General features: G+C 39.0%; 2 protein-coding genes across 2 annotated transcripts in view; both read right to left on the reverse strand.

Annotated features, from left to right (window-relative positions):
* chtopa (chromatin target of PRMT1a) overlaps window positions 1-26,029 on the reverse strand; it is a 214,866-nt gene that overhangs the window by 12,300 nt on the left and 176,537 nt on the right. The gene's annotated exons all lie outside the window — the stretch shown is intronic.
* Window positions 4,284-21,203, reverse strand: meox2b (mesenchyme homeobox 2b). Its single transcript, XM_070985384.1, has 3 exons — window positions 20,720-21,203; window positions 13,068-13,240; window positions 4,284-4,502 (listed from the first exon to the last, which is right to left on the reverse strand). Exons 1-3 carry the CDS (start codon window positions 21,201-21,203, stop codon window positions 4,284-4,286), a joined length of 876 nt encoding a protein of 291 aa, XP_070841485.1.

Raw genomic sequence — 26,029 nt, forward strand, 5'->3', positions numbered from 1 at the left:
CAGTCTCCAGCACTGACAAGAATGACACAGGCACACAGGACACCATGAAATGGCATGATTGATTTAGTCCAGTTTGTTTCCTAAATACTGCTTTGTCTCATCAAAGTCTTGTGTTCGCCATGGAAAAAAAAGATCATTTACCAGTTTTGTTCATCACAGTTTTCATCACCAAAATTAACACTTGTTCAGTATAAAATGTGTCTCAGTTCTTGAGCTTGCCAGGTGTGGAGTCACTTTGTGTTTGTGCACCTTCATTTCTTAGTCCAGGCAGCCAATTCCCTTGTACCACAAATTGTCTAAGTGGATCTCAGTCCAACAGCTAAAGCTCTAAATGGGTAAAACAGCTGTCAGTCAGGGTCCCCTGCCAGTTTATTGGAGGGCTTGTGGTTTCCTGTGTTTCGTCATTCAGTCTCATTCAGCCATAATCTGCAGAATCTGAACAACTTCCTGTGCACAAGAAAATTCCTTGGCCCCAGATCCCCATTTCCACTGTCACACTGGGGTATTAGACTTACAAAGGTTACCATCACATTATTACACACATTTAACCAGGACTGAACAAGTAACCATCTGAATGACTTTGGACTGTGCTCTCTCAGTTTCTATGGCAAATTGTATTTGGATTCGTTTTTCTGTCCCAGAAAAAAGACACTGAGATCTACAACCTGCCTTATAAAATTTCAACATGATCTTCCAGTTATGCTAATTAATTGAATAAACATGTAGCAGTTCTAGATTTTTCACAGATGGCCAGTTTTAATATTTTTCAGATGAACGGCATGGAAACATCCCAAAGTATCTGTAAAATCTGTGAGAAATCCACTGCAGGCACATCCATGGTCAGAGCATTTCTCAAAAGTGACTGACTCACTGAGGAAAAACTGAGACTATGCTTTCAAACACTGATTTGATCTCATTTCAATTTCTGCTCTCATGAAAAATCTAATTTCTCACCCTTGTAGCTCAAACTCAAAAGACTTGTTAAAACATTCACAAAAGTTAGAGGAATCCTACCTCACCATGCACCACCTATCAACACCAGTGTAGAGCTGTAAATCTTACTAAATCATTTAGTTGGGAAAGCAGTGCAGGCTCTCCAGTTGAATGAGGAAAAGTCTTCAGCTGGCTGTGTTGATCTTGGCCTGGCAGGCTGTAGTGACAACATGACCTTTCCTGCTGAAGGAAAGCTGCTGCCTCAGGGTGCAAGGTACAAGGTTCATCCAAGATCAAACACTGACACTTGTCAGGTGAATTGCATAACCCCCAGCTTTTCATCCTCCTGGATCATCATTCAGATGGAAATAAATAGGAGCATAACTAGTCTTCATCAGAGAGTCTAACAAGTTTTCTCACCTGCAAGTTCAAGAGGATCTCATGAAATCCAGGGTGCTGTATGACAGCTGATGATAAAGGGAGACACCTTTTTCAGCCCCCTCACGTCACATTTTCACTTGTCCTTTCAAATGTCTTGTATCCAGCTAAAATCCAGATGAGATCGGAGTCTTTGTCTGTCAGATCACAAATCTGATTACAATCTGTCTTTGTTTTACCAGCAACATGTAAATGAAGTTCAGCCTTTCTCCAGGAGGTGGTAATGCATCTGAAGCTGTTTGGTAAAGGCCTGAAACACCACAAGAACTTCTGCACTCATCTGTTTAGTTAACAATAACAGTTTAGCTAACATTAGCTAAAAACTATCACTAAGATAACAAACTGAATGAACCATATTTATGAACTACAAGCAGGACAAAAGTTTTATCATTTTCACTGGTTCTAACTCATGCCCTTCCCTCACCCAAACAATCGTTCAGTGGTTGAACTGATCAGAGATCAGATAAATGCTACAAGATAAATGGTGAAGAGATGTATGATAATTATCGTACTTGTAAGATTATTTTGCCCTCTATATAATGTACAAGCAATAATGACAAAAGTGTAATAATATATCGTAATTTGACCATTTTGCCACGCTTACCATTAGTAGTTGGTTTTAGCCTATGCTTCAACATGCTAACCAGCAAGCAGGTCAGTTTTAGGCCCGCTTCCTTGGTTATGTTATGCTGTCTACAAGGTTCATTATTAGAGGATAGGTAAGTTTAATTTAGGGTGGACAGACAATTAAACTCTATCCTAAATGCAGGTGTTCTGTGGTAGGGCTTTAGTTTTTATATCGACACTTGTCATTTACTCAGTGACATCATTAACTGATCTCTGATTAAGCATTTGTCATTCACAGATGTACACATACTGACTGGACGGTTCACACAGCTTATCATTGTCATCCTCTCTGCGGATGGCCAGTAGCCTGTTTAAGATTTTTCTTTTCAGTTTCATAGTTTTAAGGCAGTCAGGAGAAGCTGGCTACCTTTTATTAATGAAAATGTTCAAAATAAATCTAAAAATCACATTGTGAGTTGGCTCTGTAATGTTCATATTTTGGAGGGAGGTGCTTCACCAAGCCTCCAGATGAGATAAACAGCCCTCATGAACGAACATCTCTTATTCATTTCCCTTTCATTCCCATAGAGGGAGCTGTGTCGTATACTGCTTCTATCAAACAGTGACACACATAATGAAACACATGCACAGAGAGAAAACACTGTGTACAACATTCAACCACAAGTCAGCTCTAAGACGCGTCTGAGGAAACTGAAAGCCACAGAGCAGCTGTAGGCCTGAGTCCAATCAAGTGAATCACCAGCTGCTTTTACAAGATAGAGGCTGTAGCTTTCATGGCCAAGACACCACTGCATGAATTAGAATGCACACTCACATACTGTAGACAACACAAAAATACACTCATCAATCAAGAGAACATCTTCTTGAAATTTATCCAGAAGCAGATTTAGTGATTTGGGGATTCCTAGACAAATTCAGGCAAGGAACCTCTATCGCACCTTATGCCTAGTCTACATACATGTGTAGGTTTTCTTTCCATTTTGGGCTTTTGTCCACACACAAACACAGTTTTAGGTCACTGAAAACTGTGCTTTTGGAAACTTCCTGCATGGTCGCAGATATTTAAGAACTTTTTTGTTTGATTTGTGATGACAGAGTGTGCACCAATAACTCCTTTGTTTGGCATCACACACCCCATTTAAACCTGGTATTAAAACAGGATCTGCATCTGGATACATTATCTGGGAAATAAACAATCCCATCTTGTCTTAATGTTTAGACCTTGTATTTCTAATGCATTTTCATTACCCTCATTGAAATCAAATCTGTGTCCTCCAGAGATAAAACCTGTGTGTGAGTAATCTGAGGTAGCAGCTCATCGGCTCCACAGGCCCTTAAAAATCAGGGTTTGCGAGTTGTTGAGTTCAGGAAAAATGTATAAATGTTGTGAAACGCTGTCTACAAAATTGCAAATTCCTCTAATAATTCTTGTAAATTTGGCAAATGAAATACATTAAGCTATTCCTTCCAGTATATAATATGTGTGTATTGTGTCAGTTTGTCCTGGCATGTTGCTGCAGCGTGTAAACTTCACTGTGACTAGATACATTATGTTCCTTGTTAACAGGAGATCAGAGGGTCAGATGAGTAAAGTGCAGTACTTCACGACTGAAATGACACTTAATATGAGGGGGGGGGGCAGTGACAATGGAGACTACCTTCGGGAGGTTTTCTGTTGATTTTCATGTTGCCTCAACATTTAAATGTATCTTTGGTGTTTTATATCTAAACATTATAATAAATCTATAGATGTTAGGGGCCACGGACAGTTGCCTGCCTTGCCTCATGGTAAAGTCTGCTCCCAAGTGTGTACGTGCTAAGAAAATTGCCACCGCCACATTATTTACATTTTTCTGATTTATTTGCATTGGAAATCCAGGTTTTGCAAGTTAAAAGCATGTAAACTTTCAGAGGGAGCAAGAAGCAAAACAAGAGGATAAACATGTTTACCACTTACATTATTTTAGAATGCAACAAATAACTTGAAAATGTGGGTTATGGTGGTTACAGTCTTGGTACCTCTTGATTCTGATAAATTATTAAAATTCAAAAACATGAGTGCTTTGACTTCAGTTCATTGTACAACGTAAACATTTAGTACTGATTGCTCAAAGAAGTACAGTAGAATTTGACAGAAACAAATCCTTGACAGTGCAAAATCCAAGCAGTTTCATCAACGCAAAGCATCTCTGGAATGTTCTCTGACTGTTGGGAGGCTTAGCTTACAGCAAGCTGTGTACATGTGTTTTTTAGATTTTTGTTTGTTTTTTCCATCTCGCTAATATTTCCTTCATTTCTGTCATGTCCAATAGCACCATGGAAGGTCATAGGTGAGGATGCTCTGAGCTCTGGTCACTGTCGTGACTGTCCTCCTCGGCCGCTGGCCTCGATGAACGCTGCAGTCCTACTATTCCTGAAAACTCAGACGGCAGTATCATCCCTTTTTTCACATTCACCAGTTCTTTCTCCCGGGCTGCCGCTCCCTGCTGGCCTCCCTTCACACGCTTCCACTTCATTCTCCTGTTCTGAAACCACACCTTCACCTGAGAGGAAACACAAAGCTCTAAGAAACCAGTACGAACAGGACAACGTACATCCTCAACTCAATGCTAGCAGCACAGAAGATCTTCTTTGTAGGCTATATACTTAACTGCACACACTTACAGGATTGTAATACAATACTCTTATACTATATGTGCATTAGGAAAGTGTTTTGTGTGTGAGATTTCACTGTAACAGGTGGAGGACAAAATCCATAACTCTCATCTAAATTTCAATTAAGCAACTACAGCAATTATAAGCCATAGTCTGACTAAGCTGAACTGAGTGATTACCTTTATCCTGGCTTTTGCTGGTGCTGTGCCACAGCAACAATCCTACATGTGATCACCATGACATATTGCCCTACCACTTGGCAAAGGCATTCTCCAGAGCAAGATTTATATTAAAAAAAAAAAATTTTTGAAAATACCCCTCTTGATCAGACTACTAAACCCTCATATTTCTTCTAATTTTTACACAAAGCCAGGACTGTGGATTTCATCCCCTATCTCTTCTGTTGTATGTGCTAAATGAAGGTATAGCATGGAGAGGGATCGTAACACTGACCAGTAACTCTCTAAACTGCGAATTGTTCTATTTGCATCTGCATAGTCACAATCACCTGGATTACATAGTTCTGTCATCTGCTTATGTTCACATAGATTCATGTGAACAGTCCACATGCAACCCACATTTTATGACCACAGGGACCTGTATGCACAGACTGCACATGTGAACATGTCTGCTTATGCAAGCAGTGCCAGGATACAGTATCAGAAAAAGAGGCAATAGCTTTCAGCAGTGACAGTTGGAGAACTGCAACGTGCTCAAGAATAAAAAAAAAAGTTTTTTGCATTTGCGACATTCTATCTAAACACGACCGGACATTGTAGCCCAAGTGTCTACTGCAGGAGAACGACTGGTTTGCTGTACCCCTCGATACATAAATAAAAGCAGATAATTATAGGAGTAGTTGTTCTAAGACTTATATGTTGTTTAGTGATATTTGATTTCCACTATGACAGCAATCCGTTGGAATGTTTCACAGATGCTGCAGTCGTCCGTCTAACATCACTGCGTGAAAACTCAAAAGTTATTCAGGATGAGCATTGCTGAATGACTAAATATTGAACTTACTAAGGAAATACTCATAAGTACAAACTACTAAGTGTTTTTATCCTACTATTATCTTATTTTTATCTCATGATTATGAGACAAAGACAATGATGAAAAATGATTTCTAAATAAATTTATCGATGTCTCTCTGTCATGGACAAACATCTAATGTCTGTGTCTAGATTTGAGATAGCTAAGACTCTCAGAAGGATTAGGGTTGGGGGAGTAACTGGATAGGGTCTTTCAGAAGAGCTTCCCTCTCCATTAAGCACATATGGCTTTCAAAATGCTGTCCTCCACTTGGTAAGTCAGCTGTCCTAGCCAAGACAACCATGGTGACATTATCAAGGGTTATTTTCTCAGACTTGACAAAGCTCCTCCAGAGCCATAGAAGATATTATATTATCCCTTGTTTTCACATGTTGCATACTACCCTATGTGACTCTTAAACAGACCTTTATATTTAAAATTTGTGAAGTGCCTCTTTAAGTAGTCTAATAAAGGTTTCATCAAGTTGTTGATGGTAGAATTGTGACAACCTAGCTCAACAGTATAGTCTTGAAAATGAAAACTGAAATTTTCATGGTGATGAGAAGATGAATCCTAATAACTTTGAAGACACCCTTGTCTTTCCTCAAGAGCCACCAACAGGAAAGACAAAATTTCCCTTGATTATAAATAAAACTAGTATAAAGTTAGTGACTGATCAGAACAAGATATCTGAACAACTATTGGACAATTCTTTTGTGAAATTTGGTATGGCTACTCATAGTCTCCTCTGAGGATACATAATGAGTCTTGTGACTTCCTGACCCTGGCACCATCATCAGTCAAAACTGCCCTTGTAGATACTTGGGGCTTCACAGAATTATCAACTAGTCAACTATCAAAACCACTAGCTGATGCTTTGCATCACTGTAGACTAATCATTCATCTGTGGTTTTGGCATGGTGCATTTGTAAAGAGGTGGTAATGCATGTATAACAAACATGCAACTGGGGGCGCTGTCAGTAGTTGAGACAAAGATTTGTTTGAACAATCACTTTCTATGATATGCCATGTTAAAATAATAGAAAGGTATTTAGAGGAGGAAAGACTCCCTCTGTGTCTGCAAGAATGCAATCACATTCGCTACGTTTACATGCAGTCAAGTAACCCTTTCATAACCGGAATATCAGCAATAACCCGATTGCGCACAGCCATGTAAACACCAATAACCTTTTTGAAAAACCCCGAATATGACCCTTGGTTACTCCTTTTCTAACCCGAATATTTGGTCATGTATACGCCTATCGAATTATCCCCATCGAACGGAACATTAATTTGTGTTCTGCGCATGTTCTATTCACAAGGAATCTTGGTCTTTTGAGTGCAGGTAGCATGGATATGGATGGCTCAGCTCCGGCTCCATTTCCTATTTCTTCACATTCTCGCCCTCCATGAATGAAGAAAGTGAGACAGAATAGTGTCAAATACTGGTGGTGGGTCAGTACCAGCACCAAAGCACAAATGAAGGTGACAGTGATGGCCCCGGGCTGTTCATTATCCACTGTGCTGCTGCTGCTGTTGTTGTTGTTGTTGTTGTTGTTGTTGTTGTTGTTTTTGACGTTTAAAAAGAGCTTAAAAGAGCTTGGTCTGTACCAGCTCTATATGGAAAGTGTCCTGAGACAACTTCTGTTGTGATTTGGCGCTATACAAATAAATAAATTGAATTGAATTGAAGTGACATGCATTGTGTCATGACATTGTCCGTGCGTCGACACGTTGTCCATGCGTCGACACGTCAGTGCGTCGCTGTTTTGATCGGGATATCCCAGTTGATTACCCCGTTTGCTCACGCATGTAAACAGGTTATTCCGAATGTTTCAGAAACCGGAATATTGACCATAACCCGAATACTGACTTCATGTAAACGTAGTGACTGTTCCTGTAGTCAAACAGTTTCTACAGCTTGCTGGGAGTTTCGGCCAGAATGCCTCTCAGAGTAATCAAAGACTGTGCTATTTGACTTACCCACAGGTTGGTCCCGCCTACATTACTTAACCTTTTACATAATTAATTTGAGGCCTTTTTGACGAGAAGTGATCATTGCTATTGGGTGAAAAAAAATATGATACATTTCGTGTGATACTTTTTGGGAGTAGCTGACTACTAAAATGCAGCAGTCTTGAATGCCTTACTAGATACTGTATATCAAAACCTACTGGCAGATTTTCAGGAAATACACCAAGCCTATTTATGTTTAACTTTAACTGTCACATAGAAAGTTAATCAATGAGGAGAAACGCACAGAAATATAAACCTTGACTCACACTGTCCAGTTCATTATCCATGCACACAAGACGGAGAAATATTAAGAGAAAGACGCAGAGAAAAGCAGGTAAAATTCTGTCCACAACCCAAAAATAGTGTCCTTTTCCTCCCAGAGTTCTTTTTTTTTTTTTACCTCTAATCTCTTTGAAGGAATATTTCTGACAAACTAGCAACTAAGATGTTCTTTTGAATATGCAAACCAATCCAAAATGCAGTACATATTTCTGTGCAGAAATAATTGTGTCCTCTTAAGTGTACAACATATAGCCATGGACGAGAGAGAGTATTTGGCTAAATTTGTGGCAAATTTTCATTGTCTTCTAGTTGTAAGTTTAATGGTGTGAGGCAATGAGTAGTGGTGCGTTGTTGCGCTTAGTGTCACTGCTGACCATCTACCTCTTTTCCCTGACTCGACAACTTATTTAGTATTTGTGTCTCTCATCGTGATTAATAAGCTGCTGCCTAAAATGGGGACATCCAAGTCCCCAAGTCCTCTCCTGACTCTTTCTGGGACTCTGTCCCATTTCACCTCCCATTACTCTCTGTGGACTTGATGACAAAACCCATATATGCTGTAGTGGTGGTTGTGTGCCACAATAAAGCACAATGAAAATGATTCCAGCTTTGCTAAATTATTGTCCTTTAATTGTATTTTATTTTTATTTTTTTGTTCTCTTCTAATCAAAATGTATGATTTTTATGTTTCTGTAAAGCACTTTGAATTGCCGAGTGTATGAATTGTGCTATACAAATAAATTTGCCTTGCCTTGCCTTGCCTTTGTGAAAAACACCTTAGTTTTACCCTTACACAGAAGCCGTGACGATCTCAACAACTGCCATCCTATATGGAAACATCCTCTCTCAGAATAAATCCTACAGTCATTGGTCAATTTATATCCTCGTGTCTTTATTAATACAGCCACAGCAGTCTGATTTTTGCTGGGTCACTATACAATAACAGCTGCAGCTTCCGGCACTGATAACATTTTTCTCCTCCAGCACCACCTTTGTGCTGCTTTCTTAATTGATCTCTCAAAAGCATTTGATACTGTTGATCATAAAGTCTTCAGGCTATTGGTATAAATGAATCCAAACTTAACTTGTTCCACTCTTACCTTACAGAGAGAACACAGACTGCCCTTGCTGATGGTAGTCATAACTCAGAAATGGGTTGCCAAAAGTGTTTTTCCTTGGTCCATTATATTTACATTTAACATAAATGACAGAATCTTCCTTATCAATACTTCACTGTACATTTTTTGCTGATGATATCATTTTATATGCCTCAGGCTCCATCTGACTTGTATCTCGGACTATCCTGCCATTATCACTTTAGTATAATAATCTAGCACTCTTTCCATCTCTGCATGTTTCTCTTGTGGACTGCAGTGATGTAAACACATTAAAAAATGCATCATTGGAATTTAAGATTTTTCCCTTGAACTGAAAGATATTTTTTCTTTTGTTACTGTAAATAGTTTTTGTTTCCAATGCAAAACAGAATCTTTTGATTTATTTAACTTTCTTTTTTGGGGGATTGTTGAGTGTGTTCAGTGGGGGTTCAGGCAGTTCATAAAAGTAGCTTGGTTGAAATACAGTATAAAAAGTACAGTATGAGGATGTGGTAACATCTTTTAGAATTCATATTAAATCAATTTGATGCTTTGAGGGCACAGCAATTGCATTGCATTGCCAATGAGTATTACGTTAGAAAAAACATTTGTCCAATTTAGCTTGACTTCCCATGTAAACCACGTCCACCTCTGGTTTTCTGTCTGAATACAGACACAGAGACAGATAATAGTGTCTAACCACCACTACACACTGATTTTCATACTGTATAGAAGTTAATATAAACCAATGATTGCCTGGAAGATGGGGAAGAAGATATTAAAAAATCGAAATTAGTGTTTCTACAAAATGGTCAGAATTACACTGTGTGCAAATTTGCAGAAACACTCATATGGCCATTTCCATTCTGTTGTACAAATACAGTTCATCCTTTCTTGCTTTTCAGTTCATAACTTTTGTTTCTTGTTTCTTCTTGTTTCCTGACAACCTGCTCTGGGTTCACCTTATGAATCTAATTCAAGTCCTTACAATTCAGCTAATGACCACAAACAGCTGATCATCATTTCCCTACATACTATCTCACCTATGTAATATTACCTCACTATGCTAACAAGTAAAATGACATGCAGTTGACACACTATTCCGTCTACTTTCCAGAAACACCTTGAAGCAGTCATCTGATTCTTTTCATGATGACTGTTCACACACATTTGTTTCCAAGCATGTTTAACCCCAAAAATGAACAGCAGCAGGCTGTGCTGATACCCACATCTACAGCACATAACATACAACATACAAATGTTCCTTTGAGAGCATTAAGAAAACCATCTGCACTGTGACACACAGCCTCAGAAAGTCACATCACAGAAACCGAGAGCAGCACGCTGACATTTCAAAGACTCTCAGTGGTTTGGAATTGATTAGTCTCAGAGCATTAGTAAGGCATGTCCAACCGTTTGCTAATGTCAAAACACTGAGGGTTTTTTCTCCTGTGAAATCATGTACAGTTTTTTAATGGAAGCCAGATATCACTTGCCTTCATCCACAGTCATGGATGTCATTGTGTTTGAGGATTCCTTTACAGCTTTTAGATTATAGTTAGAGCAATTATTCTTACATTTTTTTGTTACTTTTTCAAATGCATCAGGACCTGATGGCTACAAGGATAGTGTTGTGGGCAAATGGTAAAACATTTGAGCACCACAATAGCACTGCAGTCACATTATTGAGCAAGAAAGTTGTGCTGACCTGAGGGAGAAGTTGTTGTTGTTGTTGTTGTTGTTGTTGTTGTTGTTGTTGTTGTTGTTGTTGTTGTTGTTGTTAGTAATCAGCACCAATGAATGATTATTTAGCCAGCTACTGATGATCTAGCCTTAAAGGGAAACGTGGGAAACGTGCTTATTCGCTTTCTTTCTGAGAGTGATGCTCAGATGGATATCAGTCTCTGTGTGTGTTAAGCAAGTACATGGCAAGCCTAGCTTAGCATAAAGACCTGAAGCAGGAGGAAACATCTAGCCTGGGTCTGTCCAAGGAACTATGCATGGGAACTGTTTCTGAATGCATAACAGTTGTCCACCCACCACTGTTTTTTGGGTTTTGTGTGTCAGGCTAAAACACAGGTTGTCAGATAAGGTCTATGAGCATCAGTATTATTAGAGGTGTCCATGCAGGCACGATGGTACTAAACATAGCCACCACACTGTGATGACAAGTCTCTGTGGAGATGCTCAGTCACTGTGCCCAGCTGTTATTCATCAAAATCACTCCACCCTGAAACCATAAACTGTATTTTTTACATTTCTGTTTGTCTATGGATTAAATAAACAAGACACAACATGTTAATCAGAGAGCTTCATAGGTGTTCCTGTGTTTTTCTTTTACTTTGGACAGACGCTAGCTCTAACAATTACACACTGCATGCCCTCAATAACAAATTACAGTAAAGGATCACAATAACCCCAATCAGGAAATGTCTGCATAAGCCAATCTGGCTTGAACTTTTTGTGTGCACAAACAAAAAACTGATAATGGGATTAATCAATATTTCTCTTTTATTCAGGACAACTCAAATAATAAAATGCATGCATTGACAATGGTGTTATGAGTTAATTTCAATTTCAATGTGCACCTCTAGAGAACACTGGCAGCCGCCTTGACTGAGGGCTGTGTGGATGTGTGCTTTATTAGCCAGGCCTCCATCTAAACGTAGCGAAAATTTGAACATCATTTTTAGAAAATTGGCAGAAGACAATATGAATTTATGCCTGTTTCTGTCAACTACCGTTATGCAAATATTAGGATGGATTCAGTTCATCAATACAAACAGTACATGGTGTTAATGCTCTAGTCAGGTGCCATTACACCATTGCAAAAGAAATGCAGATGACATTGCAGATAACATTAAAAGAGAGCTGCTTAAACCACAAATAGTAGAAATATGACTTTCATATTGTTTTGTGTATTATTGTGAAAAAGGTTACTGTCTCCTCACTCCACAGAGATCTGATGCTTTTGTCTGCCAGCATTTTTTGCCTCTTCAGTGGAGCGAAGGCGCCAGTGGATGTTTAAGTCACATTCTTCATACGATTTATTTGCTGACTATTTTTCCATTGCACTTTGTTGCATTTTGCTTTTATCAATGCAACAACTCTTCCACATCAGTCAAGCACATTTGGCATCTCCACTCAGGTTTTCTCAAATGCAAATTGAAAATGCACATAAAGACAGGTGTATGTAATTTCATCTAGTGACATCTCCAATCACCTTTTTGTCAGTTTTATTGCACCTTTATGATTTTTATTAGTATGTGTATTTTGGCGATCTCTAATAATTTGCAGCCTGACTCCCCCTAAACTGAAAACACCTATGGGTGTGCAGGTCATTTAAAAAGTCAAACAGTTTTGCAAGGTTAATTGTTGGTAACTTTTGATGGAGCCAGGCAGCAGCTTCTCTCTGCTTCACTAGGCTAAACACAACCCAAAACACACAGAGATGAAACTGATATTAATCATTTCATCTGACCTTGGGTAAGACAGCAATTTTCCATAACTGCAAATGTGGGAGTGCTCCTTGAAGAGATTAATGGATCAAGGATTTAAAGCCAAAAACTATAGGCTGCAACTGCATTTGATAACATTTTTTTTAAATGCTTCTTCTCCTTTCTCAACCACTGAACAGCATAATAACACATTTATCCATGAAGACTAAAAGTGTGAAAGCCTTGTTTTCAAGACTAAAAACTACAGTGTTACAATGATGATGTATTACTTCCTCAATTCTCAATTCAACAATTCTTTTGTATCTCTGCTGAAATAGTTATCCATAATTCTCCACATTCAATCTATCGCAGGTGGTTATCAGTGAGACCTGTCAATTTTGTTGCAATGCTTACTGGATGCCAAAGGATGTTAATACAAGTTATGGCCCATTTATTCCCCTGTTAATGGTATTTCATGACTTGGAGCACATTAGCTAGTAAGATTTTGATGGCTATTTATTGTGCTGCTCCTGTATCGTCTGTCCCTGCCCTCACAGAATGTTTCACAGTCATTCAGCAGGTACCGTACTTGTCGTTCCGTGAGGTCGAGGTTGACAGCTATTTCGTAGCGTCTCAGCCTGGTCAAATAGTTGTGGTGTGCAAACTCTGACTCCAGTTCCCGGATCTGTTCTTTGGTGAAGGCTGTGCGCTCCTTCCTGGGCTTGCTGTTCATGTCTGACTTATAGCTCCTGTCTTGGGACTCTGAAATGAAAAACAGAACATTTTCCGGCCACAGCTGAGTCTCCAAAAGGGGGGGGGGGGGGGGGGGGGGGGGGGGGGTTGAAAAAAATTTTAGGGGTTTGATAAAGTGCAGGGGCCCATCTGAAACAAAAATAAAATGAAAGCAGGACGATTAAGAGTGCCCCCTTCTATTTTGCAACCCAAGCAGGTAGTTTGCACCCAGATTGCTTCATGCAGTATGTCTTTTATGGTCTAAGGAAAACTAAAACTATTTGGTCACACTATTGGTTAGGATAAATGCTCTCACTTCAGCAGTACAAATAAAAATTTGTGGAGATACAAAGCCTTTTCGAAAGAAATATACAGTACGGGATAATTCCAGTTTATTATAATTAGGGTCTAATTTTCATAGTTTTAAGCAGTATTTTTGAATGAATATGACACCAGTGTACTCATCAAACTAAGAGCTGAGATCTCAGAACACTGTAAAACCACTGCAATGAAGTCAAGCAGGATGAGAATACAAACAGTCAGTCAGTCAATCCATGTGACAGCATCCAAATAAGTTTGCTAACCTGGCAGTTAGTTTGCCATCAGTCTGTCATCTGACTGTTCTGGTTTCTTGCCCTGTGTGACTTCTTTGTGGTGATGTTGCGGCATCCTAAGATCCAGCCAAATATCCCTAAGAATTATATCCTCACTGGATAAATCTGCAACACAGATTTACATCCAATACTAACATTTACTGTAAATGCAGGTAAGATATGAGCAGGACACATTCAGGGGATTGTGATGGGAATCGAAGAGTTCACGTCCTATCACCAAAAAACATTGTGTGTATCCTGCTGTTAAAGCATTTGCTTCCTCAGAAAACATCCTGCAAAGCAAATTTTGGGGGAAAATGTGCATTGTTTAGACTAGCCATGTTTTCTAGCTAGCTGTCTTCATCCACCTGCCTTTTGTTGGTGCATTGCTACTTTTCTTGATGCATTACTACCACCTATTGGATCAGTAAATTCATTGGTCGAAATGTTCATGTGTTTCCTTGTGCACAAGATGCAAACAAAACAGGAATCTACTCAAAACATTGCTCCATAACCTTAAGTATTTTAGTTGCGCAACCTTAATCACATAATAATCACTGATTTGCTGTAACCACAATCTTTCCTCAGCCTTACTGTAGTCTGAGTGTACAGATAGAAAGAAAGAAAGAACTTTAAAAGCACCAGCATTGGACATAATTTAGTAACTTGATGAGTACAATCCTATTATTTTTACTGGTGGGAATGATAGCCAAAAGGAAGAGCGAGTGGAATTATCATGTAAAACTTTTAAGTGACACATAAGTACATAGGACTCGTAGAAAATATTCTCATACTGCAGTTGCCTGGATGTTTCAGAATAAAGGGAAAAGCCACATGTTAATATAAATTTTAAGAGGCACTTTTCAGTCCTACTTGACAATACTTATTGCATATAAACACTAAGCTTCTCCTCAATTGTTCATGCTTTAAGGCTGAAATCATATTTTCCCCACTTATACTGTCTGTCAGTACCAGCATATTTCAAGCATCCCTTTTATGTATTTGTGGTCAGTGAATGGTGAAAATGAATGGAGCATTTCTGAAAGTAATCTTTCATGGTGAGAAAACACTGAATAATAATTTCTGCACTGTTCTCCAGTCCTCACTGCACAAATCTAGCTGACATTTCATTAGCTGTGTTAATGTGGGATGTGCTGACAAATCACAGTGTGCCAGGAAAGAGACACTGTTTATGCTGTAATGTGAGACTACAGACACCCAATGAATTACAGACAGACACTGGCCAGTGGTAGTTTTGTGTCATATTTTCCTTTTGTCATGTTATTTCATTCATTACCGTTAATTATTTAAAGATTTTATTTAGCCTTGAAGTTTGTGATTTTCAAGATTTGAGTTTTCTGTCATTCTGACATTCAGCTAATAAATAGGAAGCTCATTTTTTTCAGCTTCACCATCCATACAGACTGCTCTGTGAGGGTTTGTAGGTCAATAATCATGTATATCTCATTATCACTACATCCTTTTCAGTGTTATAATGTGTCATTATAAAAGTACTATATTACTTTTAGTGGAAGAAAGCAATATAAGATTTTTGGTAATATTATTTAAATTGTTATATCATGTAACTCTTTACCACCTGTCATAAGCACTCTGCAGCGTAAAATCAGTAAAATCAACCCTTTAAGGAAATTCATTGCAGAAAGAAAGGACTCAAACATGCTCCTGTTAAATTCAGCTGGTGTTCAGAAATGTAACACCCAGCTCACTATGGTTTAAACTAGAAATCAGCACAAAAATGACAATTGCCAAATGACACCGCCATGTTCTTAACGGAGAGATTGGAAACACCATTGTACAAACGTTAACGTTACAATGTAACATTTGCATTTTGGAATATAAAACAGCAAACTTTAACAAACTACTCAGTCAAGCACAGCATGATGGGAATGTGGGTCATCGCTATTCTCTTCTTGGACAATGTAGTGTGACGCATATCCATTTTACAACCTGCTTCTCTGTTTACAGTATGTTCTGTCAACCCTACAGTAATGTTACCTTCACCTGCAGCATTAGTCATCACAGTGTTTTTTTTATCCTTAAGTTAGTTACTTTACTTTTCACAGTTAGGATTGTAAGCGTTAATCACTTCCATGTCTTTAGTAAGACACTCAGCTAGCCTGGCTGGCTACTAAAAACAAGAAAAGCACCATCAAGTTTATGAGAAGTGTGGTCGTCTCTATGGCGTTTTGCTTAATTGCTCGTTGCTCTTCATCGGCTAAGTTCTCCATGAGTTTTCATTTCCAGCTGAGGCTGAAGTTACAGCAAAGTTAGCATTGTTCAACTGAAGATATAGCTGGATACAAACAAGTGAAACCCCTCATCCAGCAGTGAGATCAGAACTTCACTGCTCACTTTTGCAAGATAGTATAATTCAGTTGCTTTAATTCTTGGCAGCTCCTCTGAGAACGGACTGCGAATAAAACAGTGATATCACATTAGCTCAGCTCTTAAAATCAGACTAATGTTGGTGCTACACTGAATCAGACCTGTCAACCCTCCCATTTAAATATTTTCCCACAAATCTCCTCAGTTTTTAATTGGGGGGGGGGGGGTTGTCCACCAATTAGGAGGTCAGTGGTTCGATCCCTGGCTGTCCACAGTCCACATGCCAAAATGTCCTTGGGCAAGATACTGAACGTCAAAACTGCCCCGATGCCGTGCCATCGGTGTGTGGTTACGTTATGTGTGTCGCTTTGGATAAAAGCGTCTGCCAAATTGACTAATTGTAATTGTATCAGAATCACAATCACACTCAGAACTCCTTTATGACACCCACCAACAAAACAAGAAGAAGAAGAAATGTGAGAGGGATGAAGGACATTACAGAAAATGTAAAAGTTTGTGTAAGACTGTCATCAAATCAGAGATGGCTATATATAAGGGCATCCAAAAGGCACAGAAACATGCTCCACCAATGACTGTATTATACTGTCTCTGCCTTCCATCTTCATAATCACTCTCCTACCAATTGTCTCTCTTGCCAGTAGCCTCTCTCAAAATCATAATTAAAGCATGATGTGATGTGTACATATAAATAAATAAATAAATAAATAAATAAGTGCTGAATGCATATACCCTTTAATTTATTTAATGCAGGGATGTCCACTGCATTTCACTTTCAGCCAGGTATCTGAGTCTGATCACCTAACTCTTGTAGGAACCAGTTAAGTGGTGATTTTAGGATTCACTGTCTATCCTTGTCTAAATATAAGGGATATGTGGACAGTGCTAAGGGTAAAATTTCCCTTAATTTCAAATCCTGCCTAGGTTGCAAAATGTAGATAAATATATTTATTCATTACCTTGTTAAGGGCACCAACCTTGCATTTACACGTGTAATATATAATTCTTTAATGAGTTTTATTATTAAAATCTGTGAAGCATTAGCAAAGGAATGCCCACTTTTTTTTTCTTTATCAACAGGTTGTGAGGTCATGACAGATTTGAGAGATTGAAAAGTTAATGACAGAACAACAGAAATGTAGAAACACAGCGCACTGAAAATAAAACATGCCAGACCACAGAGCTCTACTGTTATTGTTTGTAGGCAATGAGCTTCTAAGTTGTAAATGGACTCAAACTAAAACAAAAAAGGTTCTTCTCTTAAATAAAAGCTGGGAGCTTTAAGCTGGGAGCTATCTTATCTTATCCACTGGTTGATGTTAGGGGTTTCCTACAACACCCACTTTCACAAAATGCATCTCCTAGCACAGAGCAGGAGGATTTTCAGGAGTGTTATCAGATTTAGGGGAATAGTTGGTGGATTATCTATACCAACAATACATGGTGGAGAGATGTTCACAGTTTGACCAACTGTGTCACTGAAAGAGCATCTATTGAGAATAGACGGGCTATACCACAGTTGCTTAAGTGTGAAAATCTAAATAGAATGGGTGGCTGGGATTTTGCGCCTGTCTTGTAACTGATCAAAAGTGAAGATTTAACTGTTTTCTACAGTGTCTCCCAGTGTCTTAATGCCTTTACCAGACTATAGACAGAAATAGTTCTACTCTAATCTGGGTTAGAGTATAGGGCCGTCGGTGGGGATGTAGTGTTGTCCAGGCTCACTATTTTCCTAGTTAGCCCCCAAACTTCAAGAGTACTTTGCAGAGGAAAGTTACCCTTAACAGCTGAACTAGTCCACCGTCTGGAAGTGTACAGTACATTATCAGAGGTCTAGGGGATGATTCAATATCAAACCATGTACACTCTGGGTCTTCTCGAAACCATTCTCAAATACACTGTATCATGACAGTTGGTGTGGTTGAATGTTAGGAACAGCTAAGTGACCCCTCTCCAGCGGAAGCTGTAGGTGGGTCAGTTTTAGTCTCAAACCTTTGTTTCACTATAGGAAGGTTATGAGAGCATTTCAACTCTGCTAGTAATTTACAAAACAATAATATAAGGTCAATTTGAAATGGATATAATGAGAATGGTAGAACATTCATTTTAAATAGGTGTAGCCTGCCCAGCAATGCCAAAAGGAGACTGGACCAACAAGCAAGATCCTGCGTAATACACCGGTAATATATTACATTTTGAAAGTAACTTGCCCAACACTGATCCTTCAAGTCCAGAAAAAACACTAAAAGTGCTGCGGCTTCTATGAGTGCCAATGAAGTTAAAGTTAGGAAATTGGATTTGGGTTAGGCTGCTGGCAGCTTCAGCATACTGTATCCTTTCGAAGTGTTCAATCTGTCAGTCAAAGTGCCTGCACTCCTGGCCGGGACATTGACTCTGGAGAATTGGAAAGTTCTCAGTTTGGCACACGCTCCAAACTGCTCGTCAGCAGGGCTGAATGATGCAGATATGGTGCCTGCTCTTAAATCTTGTGGATATAGCTGGGAGATGATGTGCTCTTTTGAGTATGTGTGTGGATGTAGAACTTTAAAATATATGCCAGGAAGTCAAGATTTAAGCTGCTGATACGCAGCCTGCACTTTAACAATCACTTTAATTATTTCACCAGTGAGTCCCATCAACAGTACAGATGAATTGGTTCAGGGCCGCAGCTACCACGGAACACACTGAGGTCATGACTCTGTTTTGTCTGCAAATGTAGGGATTTGAGCAGTCTGGAGGGAGTTTAGGTTTTACTATTAAAAAACACTTGAATGGTGGTGGATGTTTAACAAATTCATTGCAGTATTTGGAGAAAACAGTCTTACCACAAGGTCCATTTCGTAGCTTTTGATCATATCACGTGATTTTAATCAGCAGATGAAATTTCAGGTCATGGAATTGTAATTAGAATTTTGCCTGATTACTTTAAGGGCTTTTTCTTTGCTATGGCTTAAAGGCTGTATATTAAGACACAGTATATTATACGCTATAAAAAATCCACAATAAGTAAGTCTCAATCTGTAGAATAAATAAATAAATAAATAAATAAAGGATTCTGCTTTTCCCCACAAAGTTTTTTTATTCCTGGCAGTCTGGATAAGGCTTACAAACTGCATTAATGCTGGGAAATTAGATTTATAGAAAATATAATTATAAAAAAAAAAATCACAAATTGTAGAGGCTTTTTTGTGTTTCAGTTTTTAGATTAAAATTTGTCTCTTTGGTCTCCTACAGTTACAGCACTGAATTGTTGATTCAGTTTCAGAAATGAACTTTATATTTAGCTTTATAGGATTCCTCAGTGGATTTAAGTGATTTAACTGTTAAGATCAGGTCTTCTCAATCATTTCTGCCCCACAAACTTCTTTTTAGGTCCTGTCTAAAGCTCTGGCCATTAGAAAGTTCAAGTTCAGTTGTGAAATGGCAGTGGGCATATTGTTTTGTATTCTCTTGTAATCTATTTCCAAATAGATTCCATACAAATGATGATTCAACCAACATAAATCACTTAAATGTTTTTTTGTTTGGTTTTGTTTTTCAAATAGACACATATAACCAGTTTGAGACAGACATTTCCTGTGAGCCCATCTGCATGTGAAACGAATACTCATGAGCTCCTGATCCACAGCCCGGCAAACTCTTACCTTGACAAGCCGCAATACAAGCAGCACAGCTCTCAATGAGCTGGACAAGCATTTCACAACTGCAAATCCTCATCTTCAAAAATTGACCATTATTAATCCTGGAAACTAGTTTGGAGGCGCAAAATATATCTCACAATTCACTGTCATTTTTCGTCAGTTTAATCAGTCATACGAGTTTTGAGAGCTGCCTTGCATCACTAACTTTATCTAAAGTACAGGGGCTGGTTGTAGTTCATCTGTAGAGGCCAAATAGCCAAATGCCATCTAAGAAAATAAGGATTTAACAACAAACATGTATTTGGCCTTTTTTCTTTACATACAGTAGTACTAAATCAGTATCCTTATGATAAAGTTGTACTTTATTTGTGCTAAAGAGGGTCATTAAAGATGGACTGACAATAACAACATTACCTTTTATCATTCTCCCTCACTGTTGTATTTCACAAGCACATGATCATGACTAACACTGGATCTTTACGTTTTTTAATGTTGTAAAAAAAAAAATAATAATAATAATATTTAATTTGGCCCATGTTCATGATGAAATGTATTGCAATGTTAAAGCTGTTCACTAATATTTTCAAATGTTCTGAAAAATTATAAAAAAAAACAAAATATTTATTGTTTGTAAAGCTTTTCTTTAAATTCAACTCAAAACAATATTTAGTCTACATCATCAGCATTACAATTAATAGGTCAACAAATCTGAAAAATACTTGTGCAAATATGTAATGACATTGGCTTGACTTTATATGATATAATAACTGTTGCATGAGCCCTTCTGTCAGTATCACTAATGTGCTGAAAAGACGACAGTCTAAGATGAATATATTCGCAGGGCAGAGAAAAAATCCATTTTCTTGGGAAACAGTTCAAAAGTAAATGCAGTATGGTCTTTCTAATCTTACCTGGACTATCATTCTTGCCTTTGCTGCTCCTTCTGTCTGCGTCCTCTGAAGGCAGACTCTGCTGGCCATATTCTCCAGACTCACATGACACCACTGTGGGGTCACTGCTGCCCAGACTGGGGTTGGTGCTGCACAGGTTCGGGCTCCCCGTGCACAGTTCTGGGGCTGTGGCCTCAAGCGGCGGCAGACAGACACTGTGCCGGGCGTTAGGTGAGGGCATCTGCTGAACAGGCCAACCAGGTGGGTGCTGAGGGTGAAGGGGGTGCTGCAGCTGGGGCAGGTGGCCTCGGTGGGCTGGACTGCCAAGCAGTCCATTGTCTTCTCCTCCAGAATAGCCATAAGGAGGCGAGGAGCTGGGTAGATCCAGATAGGAGACATGGTCGCTCCGGCCATGCAGGGTCAGCGGTGATTGGGTGATAGCGGGGTGCAGGCCCTGGGCTGGGGCATGCGGGCTACGTAGACAACCAAACAGAGAGTGATCCATGGTGCAGGGAGTCCTCCAAACCCCTACCCTGCCTGTCAGATTAAAAGAACCTTCCCAGACAACAAGCAAGAAGAGAGGAGAAGGAGTCAGGGATGTGGGCAGTTTAAGTCCCAGCTCTCCTCTGCAGTCCCTCTCAGTTCAGACCCCCCTATTTCCCAAAGAAAGCTAGTTGAAGGAAGGCAGAGATGGTGGCGTTGAAAGGCCTCTGGTAATCCTGAGCACGTAGACGGTTGCCAGGCGGATGGTGGGTAAACAGTGACAGGCGGAGGAGGCTCTCAGATGACAGTGGAGAACGCCAGGACCAGTGTGGAAGGAGAGGGAGCTTCCAGGGAAGTTGTGCTGGAAAGGGAGGGAGGGGGCAGGGAGGGGGGTGGGGGTGTTATATATAGGTTGTAACCTGAGAGGTAGGTTGGGTCACTGGCTCACTGCTACTGACCACATGCATGTGATCATCCTCCAAACTGCAACACACAATAAATCTGAACCATTCCTATAGCACTGCCTCAGGAAAAGTGGGTAATTTATTTTGGAGCTGAGCTATTTGACCCTGCTGAAGCTTTTCAAGGAACTGCGTTGCATCAGCTGTTGGTTTTCGGATGTGGAGCCGCAGAGCTTAGGAACTGTGTGTTCATGGTCTGTTCTGTTGATGATTGGATGTAAGTTAAAAGTGACATAAGATTTCCTCCAAAATAATTGCATTTGGTAAAATTATTGCAAGCACAGCGACAGTGATAAAATACTTAAAGTTGTCTTTTTGAAGTCCAACTCCATTTTTCTAGATCATTGCTGTTGATGTATTTTGCAGTTAATGTCAACATCAGAAATGGTTGACAACATTTTACGGCAAAGCTATAGACTATTCTTCAGACTTGGGCTCGAGTCAGACTTCAGTCATAAAAACAGTGCTTGATTCTTCTCAGAATCTTGGCTCACATAAGAGTCAAAATGTCTTGAGACTTGTCTCCCTCAAAACTGGACTAGGATTGAAACATTGACTCAGGTCAGACTTAAGTCACGAAAAAATACCTGATTTCATGTCAACTTGACTGCTTGACTCACCAAAGACTCACCTTGACTCAAAACGTGTCTTCTTAAAGGCATGATTTGAAATTTATCTTCTTAAATTGCTTGAGACTTCAAAATTAAACTTGACTCCCTGCAGACTTGACTTGTCTCCGTAAACACTTAACTTGACATGTGGCTTGTCTTCTAAAAGACTCATCTTAGATTCGAGTTAGATTTAAGTCAGGAAAAAGTACTTGACACTTGACCAGGGCTTGACTGCTGTGAGACTCACCTCACTAGAGACTTGACTCAAAACCTGTCCTCCTACTTAACTTGATTTTGAGCCTTGCCAGACTCGCCTTTCCTTTAATTTATCTCTAATATGACTCAACTTAAATCATGGCTTGTCTCCCAAAAGAATCAGTTTGAATCAAAACTTGTCTACCTAAAGACTCGATAATGCATCTATCAGCTTGAGATCTGTCAACTTGACTTGAGACTTGTCTTCATTAAGAGTCTTCTAGACTGAACTGTATTTGGCATTTTTCTTGTTAAAGATTGGATTTGAAACTTGACTCAACTCAAGTCTTGTTTCCTCAAAAATTTGACTTGTCTTGACTTGAGGTTTGTCTATGGTAAATGTCACGAGACTTAAAATTGCTGCCCTGAACACCCACCTTCATTTGAAACCTCTCTCCCTATAGACACAACTTTGAGTCTTAGACTTGACTTGACCTTAGAACTTAATCCACTGTTTCATTGTTTCCACTCATATGTTTCCAACAGCTCCAGGAACCTTTAAATGCAAGGACACATCTGCTCATCTGAGGAGGATGTATCAGTATCCATGAGCTCTTCTTTAACCCTGAAAATGACAGTGGCAGATAAACCAGATTGATAGAAACTGCTGTAACAAACCACAATAAAACAGCAGCAAGAGTGTTTGGGCCTCACTCAGTCCTGTATAAGCACATGAACCACATCTGGAGGTCCTGGTTAAGGTCCTGCAGCAAAAACACAGTGTTTACCTAACAATTAGGATAATTAGCAGCTCAGTAAAGTAATCCTTCAGTGGGCCCACAGTGCGTATTAATGTTCATATGGTTTCATTTTAATTGCGGCTGAGCTGTGGCCTGACTGCACCTTTAGAGGTGTATGTGTTTCTCCTCACTGCATTTCAGCACCCCAACACTCCAATAATACCCCACCTCTAATTTGACAGCTCCCACAGAGGAGGAAGTTTTTCACAAATGAGTTCACTTTATACTACAATCATTAGCATATGTGTGTTTGTGTGTGTGCTGTGGTTTTGTCCTCGAACCCTATTTTTTTTTATTGGATATTTTTACTTATTTACTTATATTTATTATTTTTCCAGAAGCTTATCTTAATGATTAATGTTGACACAATACCATGAAGGCAGTATATATACAGTACAAAGAAAAAATGTACTTCTATGTACAGTCAAACTGCAGCTACATTACTGCTTTTTCCTTTCAAAGGATTTGGATGTTTCGCTATTGTTCCGCAAAAATTACGTTTCATATTTCAGTTTTCTGTGTGTACTGCTATACATACTCAAAGCATTGCAAGCATACATTGGAATGAACCCTGAGACACAGCTCAACACAGTGATGACAAGTGATGATGATGTCTTTGTCTTCACATTTATCTGCTGAAAAAAGTACGTTTCTCTATGCTCACCTTAAATCTAAATTTGCATGATTTGTCACAGCAGTTGAGCAGCCAATCATCCTTACTCAAGTATGATGTAGAAACTTCACTGAGAATGGACTTGTCAGTGAAGCAGGAGAATCTTGTGTTCAGCAGATGAGTGAGTGCAAACCTGATATTAGCTGACATTGTTTTGTTTTGGTTTTCTGATCTAGGCCAATGACAGGTGTCGTTCTCCGTGGAGTTATGTTCCCCTCGTGCCTGTTTCCTCCAGGTGTCCCAGTTTCCTTCAATAGTCCAAAGATATGCAGTTTAGCTTAGCACCAAAATCACGATTTATAGGCTTTATTGATTGATTGGCATTAGCTGTTTTCAATATGCACAACATTTGGCTCATGCCCAAGCTACATCCAATCGTATTCATGCAGGTGGACAGCACTGACATAAAAATCTGACACTTCCCACTTTTGCTCTGCTGATCACACTCATGTCAAAGCCTTTTGGTCCCATGGATCCCTCCACCAGCCATCAGTCTCTGAAAGAAGGAGTGTATTTCCCAAAACTGCTACTACTTTAAGGCTTTGAGGCGGGCCTCAGCATTGTCCTCGCAAGCACTTACTACAACAATAAAGAGTTGAAAATAGTGTTTCTTGGTGTCCTCTTGCTGACTTACTGTTTTTTGCAGTCATGGAATAATATAACAAACATTCCGTGATGTCATAATAATGGCCTTCATATTTGGATAAACAGGAAAAAAACAGTGAAACTAATAATTTTAGACCACTTTGGCAGTTGATTTTTGAAAAATATATAAAGTGCATATTGGATGCTCTAATAAAGTTGATGAGGCTAATAAAATAAAACAGGAATATCAATAAAAATGTATGAAGTGATGTTTTTACACTACATGTTGGGCTTCCTGTTATTTAAGTTTTAGGAATATTGTTATTGGAATAAGTTTTCAGCAGCCTGTGTATGCTCTATGAAGCTTATTATAGACGGTTGGCTTTTGTTTTGCTTAAATAGTGGCATTTCATCATGATCTTTTATGGCTGTGTGCTTCTTTATTGACTTTTGAAAAGTCCAATTTCCAAATGAAGAACAGTAATAAAGGCCTGACTCGGGCCTCTGTTGTGGTGCAGAGTCTCAACTCAATACTTCTCACTTTATTTCAACTGCAGCCAGTCGCTGTATGAAAAAAGTGATGACGGTGGAGTCATCTTAATAATACAACATTTTTGGATTAATTCAGCAACTGTGCTGTTCCTCCAGTCAGTTGGATATTTTCTTCCAGTGGTAAGAAAGAAATTTATCCTGCTTAACAATGAACATGTAATGGAATAAGTATAATAATAATAATAATAATTGTTTGAAGTCCATAACTATATGCCTTAATATTGTGATTTTTATGTAAAAGGTAAGGCTATGTGTGTATACATATGTGTGTGTGTGTGTGTGTGTGTGTGTGTGTGTGTGTGTGTGTGTGTGTGTGTGTGTACACACACACACACACACACACACACACACACACACACGTATAGATAGAATAAAACATTTCTATTGTGTGTTGTGTATGTATGTATGTGTGTATGGCAGACAGCCTTTTGCTGTCAGTTCATTCTCTACTATCAGCTCTGTGTTTTGAAAGCAGTCTCTGAGCCATCAGCCTCATGAAACGGTAATCTTGTTCCAAACTTTGCAGCCAACACAAAATCCATTGTGTTGGTTCAGATCATGAATTGGAAGAGGAAAATGTCTCATCTCTCCAGAATCATTTCACCTCCTGCACGCCATGTTGTTATAATAGACCTATCAGAAAAGAGAATTTGACAGCTTAAGGTGTGATGGTTTCCTTTCCTCTTAAGTTGCTCTGGCTGGGGTCAGACCTCTATGAGATTTCACCATAATGGTGCCTTTATATTGGACACATATAAGACTTAGGACATGCTCACCACAAATGTTGTTGCATCCATCATTATTATTGTTATTATCATTAGTAGCAGTAGTAATAGTAGTAGTACTATTAGTATTACTATAAGCTCTCAATGTGATACAATCTTGTAGAACATGTTCATTTGGTTAGAATTTTTAAAAAAATATTTCGAATTAAACTACTTAACAATTTATTTCAATTTTATTTCATTTTT

The sequence above is a fragment of the Chaetodon trifascialis genome, chromosome 17 (genome assembly GCF_039877785.1).
Source record: "Chaetodon trifascialis isolate fChaTrf1 chromosome 17, fChaTrf1.hap1, whole genome shotgun sequence".
In the NCBI taxonomy this organism is placed as follows: domain Eukaryota; kingdom Metazoa; phylum Chordata; class Actinopteri; order Chaetodontiformes; family Chaetodontidae; genus Chaetodon; species Chaetodon trifascialis.